The sequence below is a fragment of the Rhododendron vialii genome, chromosome 7a (assembly GCF_030253575.1).
Source record: "Rhododendron vialii isolate Sample 1 chromosome 7a, ASM3025357v1".
Taxonomy (NCBI): domain Eukaryota; kingdom Viridiplantae; phylum Streptophyta; class Magnoliopsida; order Ericales; family Ericaceae; genus Rhododendron; species Rhododendron vialii.
In genome coordinates, this window is record NC_080563.1 from 10,635,081 (window position 1) to 10,657,711 (window position 22,631).

The 22,631-nt window shown below is 38.1% G+C and overlaps 3 protein-coding genes and 1 long non-coding RNA gene across 5 annotated transcripts; 2 read left to right on the top strand and 2 right to left on the bottom strand.

Annotated features, from left to right (window-relative positions):
• Window positions 1–2,950: 2,950 nt before the first annotated feature.
• On the bottom strand, window positions 2,951–4,207 carry LOC131332636 (uncharacterized). Its single transcript, XM_058366932.1, has 2 exons — window positions 4,165–4,207; window positions 2,951–3,567 (listed from the first exon to the last, which is right to left on the bottom strand). The coding sequence occupies exons 1-2, from the start codon at window positions 4,205–4,207 to the stop codon at window positions 2,951–2,953; spliced, it is 660 nt and encodes a 219-aa protein (XP_058222915.1).
• Window positions 4,208–4,569: 362 nt separating this feature from the next.
• Window positions 4,570–6,040, top strand: LOC131333621 (uncharacterized). The gene is made up of 2 exons (XR_009201846.1): window positions 4,570–4,990; window positions 5,732–6,040. It is a non-coding gene; the product is annotated as an uncharacterized LOC131333621 (long non-coding RNA).
• Window positions 6,041–11,661: 5,621 nt separating this feature from the next.
• LOC131333321 (kinesin-like protein KIN-14J) lies at window positions 11,662–20,759 on the top strand. Of its 2 annotated transcripts, XM_058367781.1 has the most exons (18): window positions 11,662–11,989; window positions 13,441–13,681; window positions 13,842–13,925; window positions 14,094–14,171; window positions 14,248–14,340; window positions 14,444–14,473; window positions 15,292–15,633; window positions 15,718–15,799; window positions 15,908–16,003; window positions 16,083–16,262; window positions 16,391–16,497; window positions 16,578–16,756; window positions 17,091–17,255; window positions 17,378–17,631; window positions 17,772–17,935; window positions 18,062–18,630; window positions 19,862–19,962; window positions 20,353–20,759. In XM_058367781.1, the coding sequence occupies exons 2-18, from the start codon at window positions 13,493–13,495 to the stop codon at window positions 20,412–20,414; spliced, it is 2,775 nt and encodes a 924-aa protein (XP_058223764.1). In that variant the 5' UTR covers window positions 11,662–11,989; window positions 13,441–13,492; the 3' UTR covers window positions 20,415–20,759. The 2 variants fall into 2 exon arrangements, with proteins under 2 accessions (XP_058223764.1, XP_058223765.1); XM_058367782.1 differs by lacking the exon at window positions 11,662–11,989 and having other exon boundaries at window positions 13,650–13,681; window positions 13,826–13,925.
• A 635-nt stretch (window positions 20,760–21,394) lies between these two features.
• LOC131332637 (B3 domain-containing protein At2g33720-like) lies at window positions 21,395–22,429 on the bottom strand. The gene is made up of 2 exons (XM_058366933.1): window positions 22,117–22,429; window positions 21,395–21,741 (listed from the first exon to the last, which is right to left on the bottom strand). The coding sequence occupies exons 1-2, from the start codon at window positions 22,427–22,429 to the stop codon at window positions 21,395–21,397; spliced, it is 660 nt and encodes a 219-aa protein (XP_058222916.1).
• Between the last annotated feature and the right edge of the window lie 202 nt (window positions 22,430–22,631).

Consider the following 22,631-nt stretch of genomic DNA (forward strand, 5'->3'; position numbering starts at 1 on the left):
GTGCACCATTTAAGCTGTCCGTTTAATAATTTAGGCTTTGTTTGGTTAACCGTTTAGTTTTAGTTTTTGTTTTGTTTTCAATCATTACTATATTTTTTTCTCCAATCATTACTTTATTTTTCCAACTAACGTTTAACCCGTTCTATACACGGGTAAAACTAACACGTTATACTCCCTCCGTTCCATAATATTTGTCCAGTCCGCAAAACGGAGACTATAAAATAATATATTTCTTTCAAGAAAAAATTCAAATTTTTTTTCATAAGTTAAAAGAACTCGTCAAGATCTAGTAAATTGTTGAATTTTTTTTCAACTTTTCTTACAAAAATTGTATTATTTTTACGTCTCCGTTTTGCGGACCGGACAAATATTATGGGACGGAGGGAGTAGCATTGTACCCGTTCAAACCTACTTTTATTAATTGTCCCGTGTATCGAACGGCCACAACGCTAGAACGGGTTAGTTTTGCCAGTGCATAGAACGGGTTAAACGCTAGTTTTTACTATTTGGAAGATGAAGAAATATTTAAGACCGATGGAGGGAGGGGTACTTTTGTTGTGTTGGAAGAAGAGGAGGTTTTTAGTATTTGGAAGATGAAGAAATGTTTAAGACAATGATGGAGGGAGGGGTACTTGTATTACAATAGAATTCAAATGTTTTTGACTTTGTACAAAAAAGACTAAACTCACCTCTATTTAATATTTATACTACTATATGGATGATTCTAATCTGAAGATATTTTTTACAAAATATTTCTACACAGAAAATTCTAGATTTATACATGTGGTCTAACAAATTTAGATATTTTGACAAAGAACTTATAGCATCTAGAAGCTCGATATTAAGACTCCTCCAAAAATATCATTTATATTTGAGCTTATTTCTTAGGCTCGACTTGGGCTTCGAGAATATTTCAAAAAAATATCAATGTGAATTTTTTTGTGTTGCTAAGTTTCAGTTCACATGACACAATCTTAGATTGTTCTCACTTTATCTTCTTACCCAAGATTGTTCTCACTTTCTGCTCCTTGATGGCTGATGCTTTATTTTTATGGTACTTTTTGCTATTGTATGAAGATAAATAAATAAATAAATAAAAAGAAAGAAAAGGAAATGTGTTGCTATGGAATATGCTAGAGAGATTCTCAAAGCTTCTTCTCATGCTTTGTTATTGTTTTCTAAGGGAACATGTTAGCTCATGCAAAATAGCCGGAACAGCCACAACATTGATAAAAGGCATCCAGATAACATTGCGATATTATTGCAACATTTATTGACGGATGATGCTATGGTGTCCCCGGTCATTTTGGGGACACCGTAATTTTTAGCATAATTTAACCATTATGAGCATAACTAAAACCTATTATAAACATAACAAAATCCAAACAAGGTATAACCAAGGAATATCCAAAAAACCAACCAAGGCATAACCAAACCCAATCAAGGCATAACTAACAAGTTATGCCTTGCTATGGTTCTGTTATGCTCATAATGGTTTTGGTTATGTTCATAATGGATTTTGGTTATACTCATAATGGTTTTGTTATGCCAAAAGTTACGGTATCCCCAAAATGACCGGGGACACCAAAGTCATTCCCTTGACGGACTTGATTGTCCAATCATTCACTAACAGTTCATACGGATTCGGGCCCTGCCCAAGGCACTCACAAGCAAATTCAAACCCAACATCAGCTCATTAGCCAGGAAGACATGCTGATTTTTCAAAATAGTTTATGTAACTTCAAAAACTAAAATGTTACAAGTAGCAAGTTTTCCTGAAGCATTTTTACTATCTGCATGCCTAAATTGAAAATGACACATCACCATGACAAATAGTTCAGGTTGAATTTGCAAAAATTAATTCACTGAACTTGTTTGGGCAACCAACATTTCACTGACATCAACTAACCGAGCTATATATGAAAAAGGGTTTCACCAACTAATATTCCCCCACAACTCGGATAATTTTCAGTCAAAGTTATCCTGTTTCTAACCCCTAGGTGCACTCAAGCCTGTCATTAAGTTTTGAACGCAGAATAAGGAATAGAGGAGAGGGAAAAAACTATTCTGCATGTACTTGACTATTCTGTTTCTCATCTATTCTCTTTATGCACACGAATAAGCACCAATGGGCCCACAAAGACATGAAGTCAACTCAGGTTTGCAGTACCAATGCTAATACCAGTGCTAATGGGCAGATAAACACTTCAGAGCACATATGTAGGACTTTTGCATAACTTCGTTGCATATGCACGAAGACAGAATCACAAAGGGAATGGCATTATGGCATAACGATGCATATACAGAAACAAAACTTCATCAAGACACTGCATTATCCACAGCAATTATCAAACAAATTCCATCAGAATGTAGTTTGGCACAGTTACAGCCACATGTTCCTAAGAAAAGATGCACCTCGTATCAAAACAATTTTCAGAATGGGAATCATTTATTGTGTTTCTTCTTCGAGGATTCTGCCAGTCTCTTGACGTCTTTTGCACTAGAGTAGAACTCCATCAATTCATCAGCAACTTCCTTTGGGTGACAAGTTACATATAGCTTCAAAACAAGTTACATATAGCTTCAAAAACCGCTTCTCTTTCATCCTAAATGCCGTCAGCATTGAAGGTCCTTTAATTTGTGGAAGAAGACCCATATCCTGAATCTTTCCTGCCAGAAGCATCCGTGGCTTCAACACAGCCTCCAAATTGAAGAACAGCAAAAACGGGTAACCAAGGACCGCATTGGCTGGAAGTTTCATCATGCTCAATATGAAAGTCATGTTCCGTTGAACCTTGTCAATGGATAGTGTCAACATAAGAGGAGAGCGTCCAACAAGACCCAAAACTTCATCCTCTGAAAATCCAAACTTCTCAAAGTTTGCCAGCTTTGCACGGATTGTTTCGGTGCGTGAGATGGCAAACAGGGTGACCACATATTTGTACATTTTTTAATCCCTGGAGATCCCAGTCTTGCGAATGTACTCCAACTTCTCATCATTGATAGAGGTTCTGGGAATTAAAGTGGGGCGAGAAAGAAGCATAGCAATCAAATCCTTTCTACTAACACCCATGTCTTCGTATGTGGCAACGACAGGTTTGATTTTGGTATAAAAGTCATAGGTGAGGAGGGAAGGATTCCGTATAATGGCTTTTAGAAGTACTTCCCTTGACCCAAACAATTCTTGGAGATAATCTAGGCGCCCGTCAAAGAACTTATTAATGCGACTACCAAGGAAGCGGGGGCGACAGTTAATGATCTTTACAAGGTCAGTAGATGAGAGGCCCAACCCAGAAAGCAAGTTGAGTTTGGACTGAAGGTTGGCAAGATCAACATTCCGCAAAGAAGGTCGCCGTTGAAATATCTTTGCTATATCACTATCACTGCAACCCCAACTCCAAAAAACATCTTTTGAGTCCTTTGGACGGGCTCCAACCCTTTCTACTGATACCTTTTCTTCTAGTGTTTCACTTGATGGAAACAAGGCAGTAGCAGCAGCAGAGGCAAAGGTGCTCCAATGCCAGGAAAGCTCCAAAGTTGGGGCTTTTGGAATCCGATATCCCAAAGCTAAGGGGAATAAGTTAACAGGGTTTCGTAACACAGAGATGGAATGCAGAAGAAAGAATGGTCATCGATTCATATGTACTTGAGATCAAGGCCTCACAAATTTAACAATCTCAAAACATCCAAACCTATGAACCAATATAAAAAAACATGTTAACATGATGTAAAACCGCTAAAATTCCTTCTTCAAATGTGCACATTAAAAAAAGAGAACAGAAAAGCAAAAGGGAAACTATGAATCCTTTTTAAACATCGCTAACGACTTCAACATATTAAAACAGCGAAATGAGAGTATAAAAATGACAATTTCGGAGGACAACACAGTAACCAACTACTTGTTTCCCCCCAAATTTGAAGCCCAAAATGCCATCCTGCACCGCAAGCGGTAAGCTTAATAGATGAAGACCCTAATTTTTTATCCTCTTCCCTCATCGTCCCGACTCCCTATCAATTCTACCACAAACTTTTGAAATTACTTACAAAGGAAAAATTTATTACAGAATAAGCTATACTTGTCCAAAAGATGCCATCATTAATAGCAAAAGTCATGCTAACGTCTATAAAGACTTAGATAAAACATTTTGCATCCAAGAAAAGTACCATTCATTGGCAACAAAGAAGCAAGCATCCACGTATCATACATACCAATGAAATCTCTCTCAGGTCAACAAACAAGAAATACTAGAAATCCACGGCTTCAAGCTCCCAAACAAAGGCTATTAAACGGTGTCGAATAATTTTGTTTAAGGTCCTCACTATTTTAATACAAGTACATTTTCTACATTACCCATGAAAAGCAACAAAGAGAACGCGCCATAGATGCCAGAGAGAAGAGAGAGAGAGAGAGGTACGCGTTCTTATCGTTGCCGGAGCTGCTGAAGTTCTATTTTCGGGTGGTTCTAATTCGGATCCTCCAGTAATTTTAGGGCTGACATGTAGATACAAAGGAGTACTTATAGAGGTACATCCTTAGTTTCTCTAATATTACACACTAGGGGTAAGAAGTGTTGTTGGGTTGAACTGCTGTTTAGAATGGTTCTATTTTCTCTAGGGCTGTCCAAGAAAAATCGAGAACCGTGAAATCGATCCGGACCGAACCGATCCGTGCTTTTTGGATTTTATCCGTGGATTAATGGTCCGGATACGGATTCGAAAATTAAGATACGGATTATGATTGGATTTTCATTTCAAAAACCATGAATTAACCGAACCGAACCATAAGATATTTAAAAAAATAAAAAATGTGTGTGTGTGTACTGAAGATCAACCTCTCACTCTATAGTTCCTGAAGCAACTATCTTTTTTCATATAATAGCGTTTAACCCGTTCTATACACGGGTAAAACTAACATGTTATAGCATTGTGCCCGTTCAAACCTACTTTTATTAATTGTCCCGTGTATCGAACGGGCACAACGCTAGAACCGGTTAGTTTTGCCAGTGCATAGAACGGGTTAAACACTAGTTTTTACTATTTGGAAGATGAAGAAATGTTTAAGACCGATGGAGGGAGGGGTACTTTTGTTTTGTTGGAAGAAGAGGAGGTTTTTAGTATTTGGAAGATGAAGAAATGTTTAAGACAATGATGGAGGGAGGGGTACATGTATTACAATAGAATTCAAATGTTTTTGACTTGGTACAAAAATGACTAAACTCACCTCTATTTAATATTTATACTACTATATGGATGATTCTAATCTGAAGATATTTCTTACAAAATATTTCTACACAGAAAATTCTAGATTTATACATGTGCTCTAACAAATTTAGATATTTTGACAAAGAACTTCTAGTATCTAGAAGCTCGATATTAAGACTCCTCCAAAAATATCATTTATATTTGAGCTTATTTCTTGGGCTCGACTTGGGCTTCCAGAATATTTTAAAAAAATATCAATGTGAATTTTTTTGTGTTGCTAAGTTTCAGTTCACATGACACAATCTTAGATTGTTCTCACTTTATCTTCTTACCCAAGATTGTTCTCACTTTCTGCTCCTTGATGGCTGGTGCTTTATTTTTATGGTACTTTCTGCTATTGTATGAAGATAAAAAAAAAAAAAAAAAGGGAGGTCAGAATTAAGTTTCATCATTTGTGGTTTCTTCATTTCTCTCTCTCAAGCTAGAACCAAAATTAACAAAGGGATTTTACACTTTTCCCATCTGCCAGGGGCAGTTGAGTGTCTCTCACAATCTAATGGTCAGTTTTGTAAAAAAGTAATGACAACATCTTATCTAGTGAGGAAAATCGTTAACTATATTTATCTTCGTGGCATTCCAGACAATTACAGTCTTATAAAGGTACGGCCAGTTATGTTAAACTCAATCCCTTCTGTTAAACTATACTGGGATCCTAATTGAAGCATTCCATCGAACACGTGGAAGCCACTGAAGCATTATGTTTTTTAAGCCAAATTTTCCAATTACAGTTGGAGATTTTATCAAATACTTGGAAAGCAATTGAGGGAAGAATAAGAACCTAATTGAAGCATTCCATCGAACACGTGGAAGCCACTGAAGCATTATGTTTTTTAAGCCAAATTTTTCAATTACAGTTGGAAAGCAAAGAGGGTAAACATATTTTTATTAAATGCAGTAAAGAGGGTAAACAGATTTTTGTTAGGATCAAAGTAACGTCAAAAAATAAGGAAGATTATTAGGGCGAGAATGAATGGTTTACCTGTTTCAATCGTGGGCAGCGTCCTTGTGGTCGCTGGGGTTTTCGGAAATGGCGTTGACAACGGCTGGAGGGTGGTCGCTGGGTTGGGTGGTGGTGTGGCAACAGGAGCGAACAGGAGAGAGGAGTGGGAGAGAGAGAGAGAGGAAGGGGAGAGGGAGGGAGGGAGAGAGCGGGAGAGTAACTTTGGAGGAAGACAGGAAACACGGTGGAGAGAGGAAGCGCGATGGAGAAAAATACAATGACCGTAATCGGTTTTTCAATCCAACGATAGTAACCTATTGAATTTGCGATCCAACGGTTGGAGGGGTGCTTATGTTTGTATGAATAGACAAAAGTCTGCTCTGTTTTATAATATAGAATTATTATTTTCTCATCTCTCTCCAATCATTACTTATATCTTCAATCATTACTCTATTTCTCTCTCCACACACTATCAAAACTAAATTAAACTAAACTTTCAACCAAACACAACCTTTAATAGTTCAAATTTTATTTTAACAATGAATGACTCGGATGCTATATAATAAAGATGAGATCTAGATCGTTAGATTGTCGAACGAATGGAATGCATTGCACGATACTGTACAACCATCCTCGCTTATTTAACCTTAACTAGTAAAACATGCGCGAGCAAGAACGGGGACGGGTAAAATAGGACATGAAAAGTTACGTCCCTTGGGTTGGGGATTCTTCTACTTGGGCTCAGTTGGAGAGACTTCATCGGACTTGTCTTTTTATTCGTAATAATTAATAAAGTGTACCGATTGACATCAAGCCAAGTACGGAAAGAGATGCCTCATCCACCAAACAATCCATTAGTCTTCAACATCGTGTAATATAGTACACTAACGAGAGAAAATTTATTTCACGGAGCTTTCTGTTAATAGTAGTTTTACGGAGATGAATCGCGTCCATTTAAAGTATATTAGATGGTCTGAATTTTAATGAAACTTTTGTTGGAAAAATTCGACTAAAGGCAAAAATCCAGAGAACAATTTCATTGATAACAATCACATGATCGAAACAAATTACAAATACCAAGCAAATTTAACTAAACGAGATACAAACTGAATTTTTCAGAAAATCAAATCGAGTCCTGTGTGATACCACAGTCTCCTTAAGAAAGATTCGCCGCCTACTGTCGGTGTTGTAGGATCTTGTTCGGAGTCTGCCTTCCAGGGTTGGCTCGGCTAAACCGCAAGCCGTCGGAACACCACCGTCGACCGCCTTGGCAAACTGACTACCGTCTGTCTCTCTCTCAAGAACGTATATCAGAATATGTGAGGAATGTTGTGAAATTTCTAGTGCTTGAACAAAACGGGATGCACCGATATATATAGCAAAAGACCCTTGGTAATAACTCTCACAATGAATTCTGCACATTGAATTCTGGAATTGATTTCTGCCATCAAGGAGGGAGGTTATGGGAGTGAATACACCATCAAGGCCATCATGGGGAGGGGTTACGGGAGTTACAAAATCCACACATCAATACGTCTATTCATTTTGGTGCGTCCAGATACAACGAACCCGGGACATGCACGGTTGCCTCGGGAGACCCTCCAGTAGCCCCGATTTCATTCATCCGAAATTCCGTAAATTTTCAACAACTTTTTTCGAGGAAGAGTTTCAAGATTCGAAAAAATTTCATTAAGATCCAAACTATCTAATATCGAAATAGACGGCTAAGATTAAACGGTTGCGTAAATAAGCCATACTAAGCTAATTAACATAGATAAAAAGTTCACAAAGGCTTTTAAATATGAGCACTTTTTCCTCTTTACACTCAGTCTCTCACAAGGATCAAAAATTTTACTTGGGCCAAACTTCCCCAAAGTTAATTATTAAAGGGTAGTGATTTTACCACACCCTTTTTTGATAATGTCACACCCTGCAAGTGTATTTTTTGGTGCAAAAATACACTTGCAGAGTGTGACATTATCAAAAAAAGATATGGCAAAATCATTTCCCTTATTAAATTAAAATTTAAGTAAATAGAACTTCTCTCCCAGCGTCAAGGCCAAGGGCAACTTTTCTCTCCTTTCGTGCCACCATAACCTTTCCTTTATCCTTCCACGTGCTACGTATGCCGACAACTTATTCCGAAAATAAAAATTAATTATTCTAATCTTTGTTGCAGGAAACGCCATGGAGGCGTTCCTGCACGAGAAACGCGAATCCCTATTTCTCAGTAAAAACGCGATGGGAGCGCTATTATTGCAGTCTTTTACACTTTTTTTTTTTTATAAGCCACACTATCCTCTTTTTTTTAATTTCCATAGATTTAATGCACTGAAACTCTTACGTTTGATGCTATCATACTGCGTCAATGGTGTATCCTAGCTACCACCTTCATGTCATTGTTGCATATGGAGATTCTATATAGCCATATAGGTATGCTATTTATTTGTGCCCATGCTAGCAACATCACAACTAATGGTTATATCATCTATTTTCTCACTCCTTGCCTCAATTTCAGATATTCTATCGAATTCAGACCAGTACTAGCATCTAAAATCCTCATATATGTGTTAAACAAAGACCTTAGCTAGTGGAAGGGAGGGGTGGCGGCAAAAAAGTCGACCGCGGTTGGTGGTATGTTGGACTGTTCGACTCGTTTATCAAACCTAGCAGTTTGCGAGCTTTGCTCGGTTCTGTTCGACTTGTTTAGTAAACGTGTTGAGCTCAAGTTTTCGGCTCGTTTAGTAAATGAACGAGCCGAGTGGAGCTCGATTCGTTAAAGAAGACTCGACTCGATTAAAGAGACTCGTTTAGTAAATAACTAAACTCGGCTCGTTAAGGCTCGACTTGTTTACAGCCCTAGGGTACCACTGAGATAAAATGACATGTTTGTACATAAATTTTAATAGATTAAAGAGAGTACTGGAAATTTTGTGAGAAAAACAAAATAAGATCGTGAATTTTAAGTTCAGGTAATGAGATTCCAAAAGGGTTAAAACATGTGCCCCAATACCCCTTGTAAAAGCTCCCCTAGTATACACCAGGAGTTGCCCCAGTGGTTTAGACGGAAATTCAGGCTTTGAAAGTACTCCTCAAGGTCTAAATTTTGATTCTCCACCAGGTGAGTATCCAGAAGTAAATGGGAGGCCATGACTAGTGTGGCTACGCTAGCTCCTTTGGAGGTTTGGCTTGCACAGTCAGGTTCATATAGTGGCCTGGCTGTAGGGTTGTTCCTCCATTTAAAAAAGAAGAAGAAGAAGAAGCTCCTCCCCTATTGTTGCCTACGAAACCACACCTAAAAAATGTCATTTTCGTCATAACGGGGAAACATTTTATATAACGGTGATCCCACTTTATTGCTAATAATAACACATACTGGATCGAGTAGCATCTAATAGTAAACCTTCAACTCATTTTATTAAATCCACGTCAAGCCACATCTACATATATATATTGAACTTTTTTGCGTTTGGGTGATTTTATCCGTGAGTATAAGCAAGAACAACATAAATGCGTTATAAAATTTAGTTGGAATAAAAGGGTAAGAATTGAACTAGCGGACTTTGTTTTTTTTGTGGTGATTTGTCTCAAGGCCTCGTTTGATGCCAGTGATAATTCCTAGTGAAGTGGTAATTAATTATAACAGGGATTTGTGATTGAAATTGGTAAAAAGAAGAGGGATTAGTAGTGACGGGAGTAGTACTCCCACCTCTTGTTTAATTTGCAACGGATTAAGGCATTGGATCACTAGATCATTTTGATTTCAAGTTGTTGCGATGACCAAACATTATCAATACTTTTCAGCTTCGCCTTAAAAATGCAATCAATATTTAAGAGTGCCATCAATATTGAATTGTTTCAAGATCACATTGTCGAGACTCTATTGGGCTTTTAATTAACCTTATATTAAGATAGATAGACAGAGAAAGAAGTACATCTATGATCTATTTAAATAAGTGTGACGATCATTTTAAGGATCTTTTTCCCTCCGGGAAGGTATATTGTTTACAAACCTATACAATCAATGACAACAGCGTATCAGCAAACACCACAACTAATAAGGAAAACCTATCCTTTTTTTTTTTCTTTTTTTTTTTTTACAATTACTGCCGGTAACAATGGGTTGTAGTTAAACCTCTCTATTATTCAACTCTACAAGCAGAATATTTCTCCAATTCGAAAGTTCAAAGAATTGCAACAATAAGTTGAAAACTATCGATAGCAAAAGTCTTCCTCAATAAACAGAGCTCGATGGCAGGAGAGATACAAAGGCAGGGAAAATGAAGGCGTTATCGCAAAATATGATCCTAGTAAACCCCAAGTGGTCTTGATATGAGACTTAGGTGTTTGATTCATTTTAGGATCTCAAGTTCGATTTTTCTTGCCAATAATTCTTGGGACACTTCACCCCACACTTTAGCGTGTGATTCGTGTGAAACGGCTGTGGGACTGTGGGAGGGGCGGTAGAGATTGGTCTGAGGTACGCGCAAGCTGACCCAAAAAATCCGACATTACCAAAAAAATATGTATTGATACTAGTTACCAAGATTGTTGTTGTACTATGTCTTCTTCGTTTGTCCAACGTAACCTTTCCAACTGTAGTGCGCGCTAACAACACCTCCACACGTTCAGAACTCAGAAGGACCCGTGGAGCACCTCCACTTAATGGAGTACTTATTATTCAGTGATTTGGGCACCCATACACTTAATGACGAATCTCACACAAATATGTGATATTAATGGGGTATTAGGGCATTAAGCTGCGACGCTATCAACTCCATTAGGGTCCGTTCAAATTGAGCTTTGCTCTGATTCTAATTAGAGCCATCGCAAGAGAAATGGTGGGTTTAATCTCTCAAGATTGCACATAAAGTCTAGGGCTACACATACATTGGGCCTGGCCGGGTCAAACTTATACTAGATAATAACGAGACTTGTGCATACCCAAAGCCTAACTAATTAATAGTAATTGGGCTTCATTTACTATTCACAAGCTTAGCCCCTCTCTTTTTTCTTTTTTATATTTTTTGATAGTATAACTATTCAATGCACATCATTGTCATTATTTTACCGGGATGGACCGGGCTTGATTTTAAGAAATATTTTCAAGTTCATTTTATTAAATAAACAGGTTTAAAAAAACCCAACCCAATTCGATGGGTCCAAATACATACCCCAAACCTTTTTAAACAAAAGAGCTAGATTGGACAGTCTAACGGGCCGGTATGCACTCATATAGTAAGCGCGATCGGTGTGCACCCATAGCGTAAGCTAATCTGAATAGCTTAAATTATCTTTAAACATACTCCATCTTTTCTCATTTTTTAATGGGAACATCCCTATATCTCTCGCAACCAGACAAAGCGACGCGAGGCGGGAATGAAATTCCAAATATATTCCAATTGTGTCGGTGAGGCCCACGTCTAATTCCCTTCCCCCCAAGAAAACAATTCAGCTAGAAAAAACCCAAACAAAAAAGAGAAAGAAAAAAGGTTCACAGACCCAAGTACAACCCAACAACACCCCCCTCGAACGTCCGTAATCCCACTACCACCCCCACGTCCATTTCATCGATTTTTCTCCTGAAGGATGATGGCTTTGCGTCATCCCTTCCCAATCTAAAAAATCTCGGACGCCGACCCTTCTCCTTCCCCTGCAGAACCATTTCTTGGTGGATCGGCCGGCAGCTCCAAAAAAAACAAAAAACAAAAAACCCCACGTAGTCTCTCGATCTAAAAGCGCCAATAGTCTTGGCGGATCTCAGCTTTGGAGTCTCCGCCACCTCGGGTTCGTCTTTCAATCGTTTGTTTGAAAATCTGTCTACAAAACCTAGGGTTTTTCGTGGATCTATTTTGGTTTCTGCAAGCGTTAGTTGAAATTGGGAATGTGCCATGTATGGTGGGTTTGTTTTTTGGCTGCCGTTTTGCGGTGTTGTATTAGCAATTTGCTTGAATTTTTTTTTGGACTGAATTGCATGTTGTGCTGGGTAGGGTCAGGGGTGCTGGGGTTTGTATTTGTGCTCATGGGTTTTAGCATTTTGATTCGGCTCACTTTAATTTCAAAATAATATAAATAGCAGTAAATTGGGGTCATGTTGTAGAGTTTGTTGGTGTATCTTTGCTGGCTAGGTATTTTCAGGTGGTTCAAATGATTTGCCTGAATGCATGAATTTTTTTTTCCTGAATGGATGAGTGTGAGCTGGATTCTACTTAGCTTTAGAAATTCTGCCAATCTCTATATGGAAATCTCAATGGACTTGTCTTGTTCCATGAGGTCATCGAGAAAGTAAACACACGGAAAACTGGAAAAGCTAGGTTCCAGCGTCGAAAGGGTAAAATAGTGAAAAAGCTAAAGAACTATGCTTGGAATCGCAGGATTCTGAGGGAAATTAAAGGAGTGTTCAGTTGTGTTTACTTGAAATCCCAAGAAATATGATGAGCTTGTATGCGGTTTACTGGACCACAAAATTTTGTTAACAGCAACTAGTTGTGGTTGACCATTCATTCTTCTTGGCCCATCATCTGTGAAAAAGCCTTCTTGCGGGTTCTTTTTTCTGTCATGAAGTAAGATTACACTTTGGTATAACTGTTTATTCTTAATTAAGGATTATGGTTTGCAAGGAAGTGTAATCTTTCATCAGAAGCTTATTTAGGCCATAAGTTGATTGTTACTTGAGGAGTTTGCTTTGTTATGACATGTGATTTATGTTGTTAGGATTAATCATGCAAATGCACTGAGTCATATCCACTCTGAAAAATGCAACGAATAGTAACTTAAAGATGTTCGAGCCGGTATGATGACTACAAATTAATGATAGGTATCCATATTTGTTCGGTTAAGGGTATGTCAATGCTCATTCCACAGTAAAGATTGGCGATGGTAATACAATGATGTAGGCATATGATAATGCTTTCCCTAGCCATCCTGATTTCTGATATGAGTGATGTAACTGTTGATACGGGGATTGTAAACCCTTGGGGCTTTCATAGATGGTGCATGGATTACTCATTGGTGTCATTTTGTGATGCAATTTAAGACAATCAAATCTTTGTCTCACTTCCGAAATTTGGTATTGAAATTGAAATTCTTAATTTGGAATTTGCTGCATTATTAGTGAAGCATGTGTTGTTTTCAAGATCAGCTTTGGCAACCAACATTTCTTCTAGTGCATCAGAGTCTACTTTTCTGTGAGGAGTCCATTTATCTGATTGGTGATGTTAGTGGAATTGCCTTTGTAGGACCGTGTTCCGCGATTGACTTGTGAAACCAAGTATCTCCCAACTTCTTGTCATGAATCAACATCTTGAAGTTCGTGGAAGTGAAAATGGGGAAACCAACAGTCTACGTGAAGCTTGCAATGGGGGCTTTGCTGAAGAAACTGAAAATAAATTGGATGAAGTGTCCCTATTAAAGAATGGATCTTATGCTGACCTTCCTACCGCTAAGATTTCTGAATTGATGAAACTGAAGAGTTTAGAGGTAACTTCTTGCAATTTGCCTTAGTAAAAGATATGTATCTAATACATGGATCTGATGCATATAGCCTCCACCATTTAGTATGATGCTGCTCAGAAACCTTTTTTTATTTTTTTTCCTTCAAATGTTGCTCTGACATTTGTTCAGCAATGTCTACATGCAGAATTCTTCAACTCAGTCACTTTTCACTGTTGTGAATAAGGTCTTGGATGGCAGCATTGAAAGAAAGAATGGTGATATACCTCAGGTATCTTGATTATCTGGTCCATAGATGCTATATCTCTAAAGCATATATATTCTTTGTTAATGAGTAGTGCACACATACATTCATAAAGTATCGAACTTTTCTTTCTTCAGGGAGGTAAGTGTCACCTATCGAATTTTTGACCAGTGGTTTGTTTTACTGTTTTCCCAGTGCACGGCATTTCTGTTAAAAAGAGTCATGCAAGAGATTGAGCAGCGGGTTTCAACTCAAGCAGAAAATTTCAAAACGGTAAGAGGAACTAGGAAAGTAATTCAGGATTATTGTTTTGTTTACTGCTTCTGAATTCACTTCTAAGTGCCCGCAGCAAAACAATCTTTTCAAGATTCACGAAGAGATGTGCAAACCAAGAACAAGAGTTCTTGAAACCCTCACATCTGGAATCTCTGAAGAAAATGAGGTATTCTAATGAAAACTTGCGAAATCTGCCCAAGCTTCTACTGGTTTCACAAATCTGCAAATTTTTTGTTAATGTAATTTCAAGTCTTTGGCTCTTTATGCAGGTTGTTATGAATCAGCTTCAGCGAATAAAGGTGCAATTCTTATCTTTGAGCTGAATACTTTATGGGTGAATATTGATGCATGTGTCTTACCAATTCTTGATTTCGGATTGGTGCTCCTTAGTCCATATTCTAAAATTGCGAAGTGCATGGCTCAGTCGTTCTTTTGTAGTATTTTAAATTAGTCCATTACTCTTGTCCCTCATTGTTCAGCCGTAGTTATCCAAGCATCGTGGACTTCAAAAGGTTTTTGCTGGCCTATTGCATTGACAGTAATCCCCACTTAAATGGGCTTTTTAAGTGCCTGGATTTCTCAATCATTGCATATACCATGGAGCTTTTTGATGGGATAAAAGTGGAATTCTATTTTTGACTGTGATTATCGGATTGAGTAACGTGGCTAATCCCATTGAGTAGGATTACCAATCCCACAGGGGATTGCTATTGCTAATCCCACTTCGTTGGGTGATAGATAATCCAGTCAAGCACTTAACCTGAGCTCAACGTCCCAGCCAGATTTGGATCAATTACTCATTTGGTGGGAGACAACAAATGACAATGGCTCCCTTGTGTTGGCTAATCCTGATCCTATTATACACCCCCAAGCACTATATCAAGCGGGACCTGAATACGTATGCATTAAAGCACTTAATAGCATTAATCCTTGGGCAACAAGTTATGTTAAGCTGATGAGCTATTGATTTTTATTCTGTTTCTTATTGTTTTCAGGCAAGCAATTCTAGTAGTTTTTGCCACAAAATATCATTTCTTGATTAGTAGAATGTTCCTATTTGTTGCTTGTGAGATCTTCCTTGCATTGCAGCTATCAAATTTTTAGTTAATTGTTGCAGATTGAGAAGATTGAAATCGAGGATAAGAAACAAGTGGAAGAGCAAGACATTATTAGACTAATAAAAGAGAGAGAATACAGTGATATCCAGATTTCAGTACTCAACCAAGAACTAGAACTGGCCAGAAATACATATGATAGGCAGTGCTTGCAACTTGAAACACAAGCTAAAGAAATGAAAGTTGAGTTAGAGAAGAAGTTAACGGATCTTGAGGGCCTTCTAACCGATTCAAGGAATAAAGTTAAAGAACTTGAGGTGTTTTCAAAATCTAAAACACAAAGATGGAGAAAGAAAGAACTCAGCTACAAGAGCTTTTTAGATTCTCAGTCTGGAGTTCTTCAGGTTTGCATCAGCTGTCACTTTTGTTGCTTAATACTGCCTCTTTGCTTAGTTTGTGACTAGAAGTCATTATATTGAACTGCCTAGGATCTAAGGGTGGCTTCTGAATCCATAAAGCGAAAAGTTTTGAAGACACAAAAGGTCTACTCTGAAGAGTTTAATCACTTGGGTAGGAGTGCTTAACTAATAGTTTAAAATTGGATTTCCCTGCTACTTAAGCTTGTGGATTTGTTATGGGCATGACATTCCTCATGTTGTAATCCTTTAACATGGCCAGGGGTGAAGCTAAAAGGACTAATTGATGCTGCCGAGAATTACCATAACGTCCTGGCTGAAAATAGGAAGCTGTACAATGAGGTGCAGGATTTGAAAGGTACAAAGTTCCGCGTGTGACCGCTTGTTTGTTTGTTTAACATCTTCAACGTAGCTAACTCTGGGTCTCTCTTTGGTAGGCAATATTAGAGTGTATTGTCGAATAAGGCCATTCCTTCCTGGACAAAGTCAGAAACAGACTACGATTGAATATGTAGGTGAGAATGGGGAATTAGTTGTCGCGAATCCATTAAAACAGGGGAAAGATAGCCATCGACTGTTCAAATTTAACAAGGTCTTTGGTCCTACCGCTACTCAAGGTACCGTTTTTTTTTTTCTCTTAATATGTGTTTGTTTTTTAATCTTTATTTGCAACTTGATGAAGTTGCTCAATTTGATATACAACCTTAAGTCATCTCTCATATTATAATTATCAATGTATTGGCAGAGGAAGTGTTTGTAGACACACAACCATTAATTCGATCTGTCCTTGATGGCTATAGTGTATGTATATTTGCCTACGGTCAGACTGGTTCAGGGAAAACTTACACAATGGTATGTGGCATTTTTATGATTTATGGTGGCTATCATTTGCATTGTTGTAATATATCTTATACTTGCTTTTGTTCTTGTAGACTGGCCCAAATATACAATCTATGGAGCATTGGGGGGTTAACTATCGAGCTCTGAATGATCTTTTCCTTATCTCTCAAAGTAGGAAAAGCTTCATTGCATATGAAGTTAGTGTTCAGATGATTGAAATATATAATGAACAAGTGCGCGATCTACTCTCCGTTGGCACTTCTCAAAAAAGATATCCTTTTTATCGATTCTTCTACCCATGAGATTCATTGAATGTCACTTTTGTATCTGTGTTCCTTGTTCCTTTTAGACTTTGTAATGCTATTTCAAAGATTAACAAAATTTTCTTTGTCCTTCAAAAAAAAAAAAACTTTTGTATTTGGTATGTTTCCTTCAATATTTTTTTTCTTTTGTTTCTTTGCATCTAAAATTGCATGTTTTGCCCTTAAACCTTATTTACAATGTTGTTCGTAGCTTTTTGTTGTTGCCGTCCATGCAGACGGTTAACTTGAATGTTTCTTTGGTTTTGGCCTTCGAAATTATTGTGTTTCCTTTGACTTTCACACACTTGGGATTTGGAATACTGCTCAACCAAATGGGTTGGCTGTTCCTGATGCTAGCATCCATCCTGTTACATCAACTGCGGATGTCTTGGAATTGATGAGCATTGGACTAATGAATAGGGCTGTAGGTGCAACTGCCCTAAACGAAAGAAGCAGCCGATCCCACAGGTTTTGTCTTGTACATTTTTTTTTTCTTTATCTCCAACTTTGTAGACATTTTTAGGGTTGTTTCTTGCTATGTTTACAACTTTGTTTGTGGGCACTACTTTTATCAAATTCTTATGTTTCAGTGTCCTTACTGTTCACGTTCGTGGCGTGGATTTGGAGACTGATGCTGTTTTGCGCGGTAGTCTACATTTGGTAGATCTTGCTGGCAGCGAAAGAGTAGATCGCTCGGAAGCAACGGGAGACAGGCTACGAGAAGCTCAACATATAAACAAATCTTTATCAGCACTAGGAGATGTGATATATGCTCTAGCACAAAAGAGCCCACATATCCCATACAGAAATAGCAAATTAACTCAAGTTCTCCAAAGCTCTTTGGGTACTTTACATCTGTTATATTTCCCATTCGGTCATATAAGTATATGAGATAGCTTATAGGCTTATTACTTTGTAGGACATCTCATATTTTTGCTTAATCCTTCTTTGTCTTCTTTTTAAAATGGTGGGTGTACATTATAGGTGGTCAAGCAAAGACTCTCATGTTTGTACAGCTTAATCCTGATGTTGAGTCCTATTCCGAAACTATAAGCACATTGAAGTTTGCTGAGAGGGTCTCCGGTGTTGAGTTAGGTGCTGCACGGAGCAACAAAGAGGGAAGAGGTGTGAGAGATCTCATGGAACAGGTTCATATTGTGCTTTTTCATGACTTTATTCTACCCAGAGAACATATACTAAAGTTATTCATGCGGATTTCTTTTATTCTTTTCAACCCAATTGCAATTTACTCTGATTCTATGTTGATATCGCAGGTGGCTTTACTGAAGGACTCAATAACACAAAAAGATGAAGAGATTGGAAGGTTGCAGCTGTTGAAAACTAGTGTAAATGGTGAGAGACGTGATATGAGCTCACCAAGGTATGGGTCTTCCTCTCCCAGAAGGCATTCAGTAGGCGTCCCACAGCCACGCCGTTCACTATCAGGGGGGAAAATCTCTGGGCTCATTGAGAAATCAGTTTCTGACAAGGACAATAGCTCAGAATACAGTGACAAACATTCTGAAGCTGGTTCTCAGCAATCAATGGATGACTTTAGACACCATAAGGATTTCTTTGCACAGTCAAGGCTTGCGGTGACAGATGGAGGTCAAAGTATCTCCGAAGATATTGAATCAAGGCTTGGTTCAGTGGAGGGATGTCAAAATACTACAGAGGATGTCGAGCTTTTGGGCTTCGGGGATGCAGATCTGGAGGAGAGATTAAGTGACATATCGGATGGTGAACTTTCAATGGGTACAGAAACTGATGGTTCGATAAATAGTATTGTGGAGTTAACTCTTTTCCCGGAAACGTTAAAAGCACCAGCAGATAGCAAAGAAAAGTGAGTATTTTCTTCCCCTTTTCAACAAGTGCTAGACATAATGATCAAGAAAAAAAAAAACAAGTGCTGGACATTTTTTGTTTGTTTGCATAGAGAAAGCATGAATACTTCGATATTTTCAATTCTAATTTCTAACATGCTTTCCTTCTCATTTTTTCCCTTGAAAAAAAAATAAAAATCTGGAATAATGGGTTTTGCATACACAGTAGACATCTCTCCCTTCTCCAAATTCCGTACAATGAAAATGATGTCCGAATTCCCATTGAGATTAATAAAACTGAATTCTTTCCCATTAAGATGACATCTCAAATTATTGTAGCTGTAGGACAACTTATGCTTTGGGGAAGTTTTGGGGGGACAGGGTATCATCTTTACTCTGTAGTTTTGTCGCCCTTAACAGCCTCACTTTCTGAAACAGGATGTATGGCAGAATTTTTCCCTGGTGCTGTATATATTAGACTTGGAGAAATGGACAAGGAAAGTGGTTTTATTGTGAAATACCTCCGCTATTTGCCGAGATAACCATGGTCATTTGCTCAGGCCTTTCTCTTAGTTGGGATGGAGTAGCCACCAATTACAAAACACCTGACATTCCTATGGATAACAGATGACCCACTGGTATCTGATAGCTGAGAACCCAGGAAATAGTGTTCCTTGTTCTTTCTTTCAAGTTTCTGCTCTCTCTATCTCTGACTCCACAACGGATTCTGTAAATCTGAAGTTTTTGCTTTCCTTCCCTTCCAATATGGGGTATTTACTTATTTGTGAATGCAAACCGTCACTAATACCAGATCAGGTTTCCTCATCAACCGTCACAATTGCTTTTGTCGTATTTTTTGGATTTTGGGAGATCTTCTGGAGATCACTGTACTTTATGCACTTCACTGGACTTATCCTTCCGAGAATGATTGCAGTTTGACAATTGCTTGGTCTTTGTTCGTGGTTTCATTAGACTAATTTGTAATGGACAAAAAATTTCCTCATCTCCACTATGGAATAAACTGCATAATCCTTATCTTCTGTAATGTTCCTTACGGTTGCTTCTCTGTAGTGTTTGTTGTCATGACCAAAGCTTCGCAAAATGGATGTTTTTGACACTGATTGCACAATCACAGTTTTACTTCTCCGCATGCTTTTGTTTGTTCATTACATCCTTAATTTGGCTTTCCAACATATTGAACTGCCATGGTTTTACAAGTCTAATTCAATTTCTATCGTTGGTTCATTGCAGGCGCAGCTTGCCATCTAAACTTCCCAGACCTCCACAAAAGCCAGGGCTAAAAGGATCTTCTCGCTTGTCATTGCCCAGGGCCTCCACGAAAGTTTCATCAAGTATGTAATAGTCTATTGCCAGTAATGCAAAACTCTTTTCTTTTTTTGGGTCCATAATGCATAACTCTTTTTAGTTCCTGGAAAAATGCTTTCTGTCTTTTCCCCATCTTGCAATGTGTTTACATTTGTGTTTTTCCTTTTCATTCTACTTTTCTAGTTAATAAAAGAGTTACGGTCTCGACAAGTCATCTTTTGCGTCTGGAGTGCTTAAAAAACCAGTGTTAGTTGCTGGATCTCGTAACTCACTTTTACAGAATAATGTAAATCTCAACTCTTTTGTGGGGCCTATTGGCTAAACTATGAACCAGACAGCCAGTAGCTCTATAATACTGTAATTAGTTCGAAGCTCTTGATACATGCTAAATGCTAGTAATGTTTTTTTTACCTCAGGTTCTAAGAAACCAAGTGCTAGCGGCTCCTCTTCGACCAAGTCCGCTAAACAACGGCAGTAAATTAGGTGGCGAATTCGGCAGCAAAAGACTACTTGCAAGCCTTCCCGGTCTTTAACATTTAGCAGTCGTTTGGGCTAATGTATTTGGAAAACGAAACTTGCTTATTCTTGTCTTCCATTAAACTTAAGCGTAGCCCGTTCGCATGATTCTCCAGTATTGTAGGGGTTAACTACAGTTTAGCATGTAACTATGTATAGGGTGTCGATCTTGATGTAACTTCCACATGAGGAGATCTATTATTATGCCCCTCTTCGTGTATGAAAAGGGTGTTCGGAACCTTGAAGGAACGACCATTTTCGTCCCGGTAGAAAGATCTTAAAACACTTCTTTCACTGATTGGTTTAATCGTTGCGATGGCCCAGAAGATATAAGTTGTTTGTCGACGTTTTCGTTTTGCTCTTTTATATGAAAAGAACCAGGCTGAATGAACCAGAGCACATTCAGTCGGGTTTTGTTACTGAGCTAAAGAAAAAATTCGTCGAGTGAAATGGAAATAATTATGTGGACTGTTTTCTTTCTCTTTGCTGTCCTAATATCCATTCACAAAACGAAGGCCTCTCTTCAAACCTAACTCCATCCATTGCAATTCGGACTCTTAAAACTCTGCCGAAAGGCCATGCTAGTATTGCGATTCATGAATCATGATTCCAAGCCCTAAAATTGCCGTCGCGAATTGCCATGGTGTATGTAAGAAAATGCTCATCTCACTGTAAACTCCACACATATTAAAAAAATGTCTGATAAACAAGTGAAACATATATCTCAAAATCATATATAATTGTGTTAATATTCATCTCCATCTTAAAAAACCAAGGCCATCTCAGAATCTTGTATTTATGTATCCGCTTTCGGATTCTTTTTCTCTCTCTGAAGATCCCTCTACGATACAAGATGCAAACACGGCCCAACTCAACGACTCTATTAGATAAATATTAGAAATAATAATACGATTTTTTTTCTTTCCCATTTCTTGATAATAATCAAGAATCTAACATCGCGGAGCCAACGCAAAAGCAAAATCTCGACTCCTGCGAATCACAACGAAGCCCAATCTTGTCTCCTTCTTTCAATCCCCTCCTCTTCACGAACTGGGTAACCCAGTTTTTAGTGAAAACAAAGCTCCCGCTGGACTTCCACCTTTTAAACGACACTTGATGCACAGTACCAGTATCTGCGTCCCGAACATCCGCCCTCACACCTTGTATTGTTTCCATGACTGCCCTCCTCCGTTCTTCGTCCCACTTACCAAGTATGTGCACCTGGACCGCGTTCTTCTTCAGCATGAGCCTGCAGAGATCATTTGTTAGAATAAGTAATTTGTAATCTTCTAGAATAATGTAGAATGAGTATTTAAATATCTAAGTTTAAAATAATTAGAAGTGTGTAAAAGTAATAATTACTAGAAGATATTTGTATGGGTAGGACTAGATAGTTCTAGAAGAAACTTGAAAGATGTTTGTAATTAAGCACATGGGTTAAAACTAGAAAAATCTAGAAGTTAGGAGATCTTTGTAATGCACATGTGCTTATCTCTAGCTAGAAAATTCTAGAGAATTGGATGTCCTCTATAAATAGAGCTTTCTTGTACTCTTTTTGTGTAATGAAAAATCCAAGCCTTTCACAACGTGTCCTTGTAACATCTCTCACCCATCATTTCTTTACAAAATTCCACTCTCTTGTCCAAATTACTTCAAAATCTAACTAAGCACCCCAACATCATTCACGTCGCTTTTCGTCAGAGTTTTCTTGATACTCCAGGGATCGTTATAAGCGAGTGTCGGCTCCCGTACTATTACCGCCAGTCCAAAACTGCTCGCGTGTTGTTCTTGGTCCGGCGCGTGAACGCTTTCTTGATTGAGAGGCGAGGAGTTGTCCAGAAAAGGTGGTGGAATTTGCCCATCTCGGTGTTCGTTGTCGTCCATCGCATTGGATTGAAGGAGGTTTACGTTGCGAAGAAAAGGTGGTGGTGGTGGTGAAGAAGGGTCAACCCATACGCCAAAGATTAATATTGGCATTGAAGAAGTGATGGAAAAGAAATTTGAGAGAAGGCCAAGTAATTAATGACAATGAAATAGAATTTAAATATAAATTTTGAAAAGAAGAACAAGTCGTAGAAAATATGTAAATATTTAGGTGCATGCGAATAAATATATAGGCGTGGGGTAAAAGGGAAATCAGAATTTCAATGGGAAGTGGAAATTAATGGAGTGTGATTCA

What these genes read in the sequence shown, in the direction of transcription:
- LOC131332636 (XM_058366932.1), bottom strand. Translation starts at nt 4,207, where the DNA reads ATGTATGATACGTGGATGCTTGCTTCTTTGTTGCCAATGAATG. An exon ending in TTCTTTGTTGCCAATGAATG is followed by an intron (nt 3,568 to 4,164) that starts GTACTTTTCTTG and finishes TATTCCCCTTAG; the next exon opens with CTTTGGGATATCGGATTCCA.
- LOC131333321 (XM_058367781.1), top strand. Translation starts at nt 13,493, where the DNA reads ATGAATCAACATCTTGAAGTTCGTGGAAGTGAAAATGGGGAAACCAAC. An exon ending in GAATCTCTGAAGAAAATGAG is followed by an intron (nt 14,341 to 14,443) that starts GTATTCTAATGA and finishes CTCTTTATGCAG; the next exon opens with GTTGTTATGAATCAGCTTCA. An exon ending in TGAGAGATCTCATGGAACAG is followed by an intron (nt 17,936 to 18,061) that starts GTTCATATTGTG and finishes TTGATATCGCAG; the next exon opens with GTGGCTTTACTGAAGGACTC.
- LOC131332637 (XM_058366933.1), bottom strand. Translation starts at nt 22,429, where the DNA reads ATGCCAATATTAATCTTTGGCGTATGGGTTGACCCTTCTTCACCACCA. An exon ending in GAATGATGTTGGGGTGCTTA is followed by an intron (nt 21,742 to 22,116) that starts GTTAGATTTTGA and finishes ACATTATTCTAG; the next exon opens with AAGATTACAAATTACTTATT.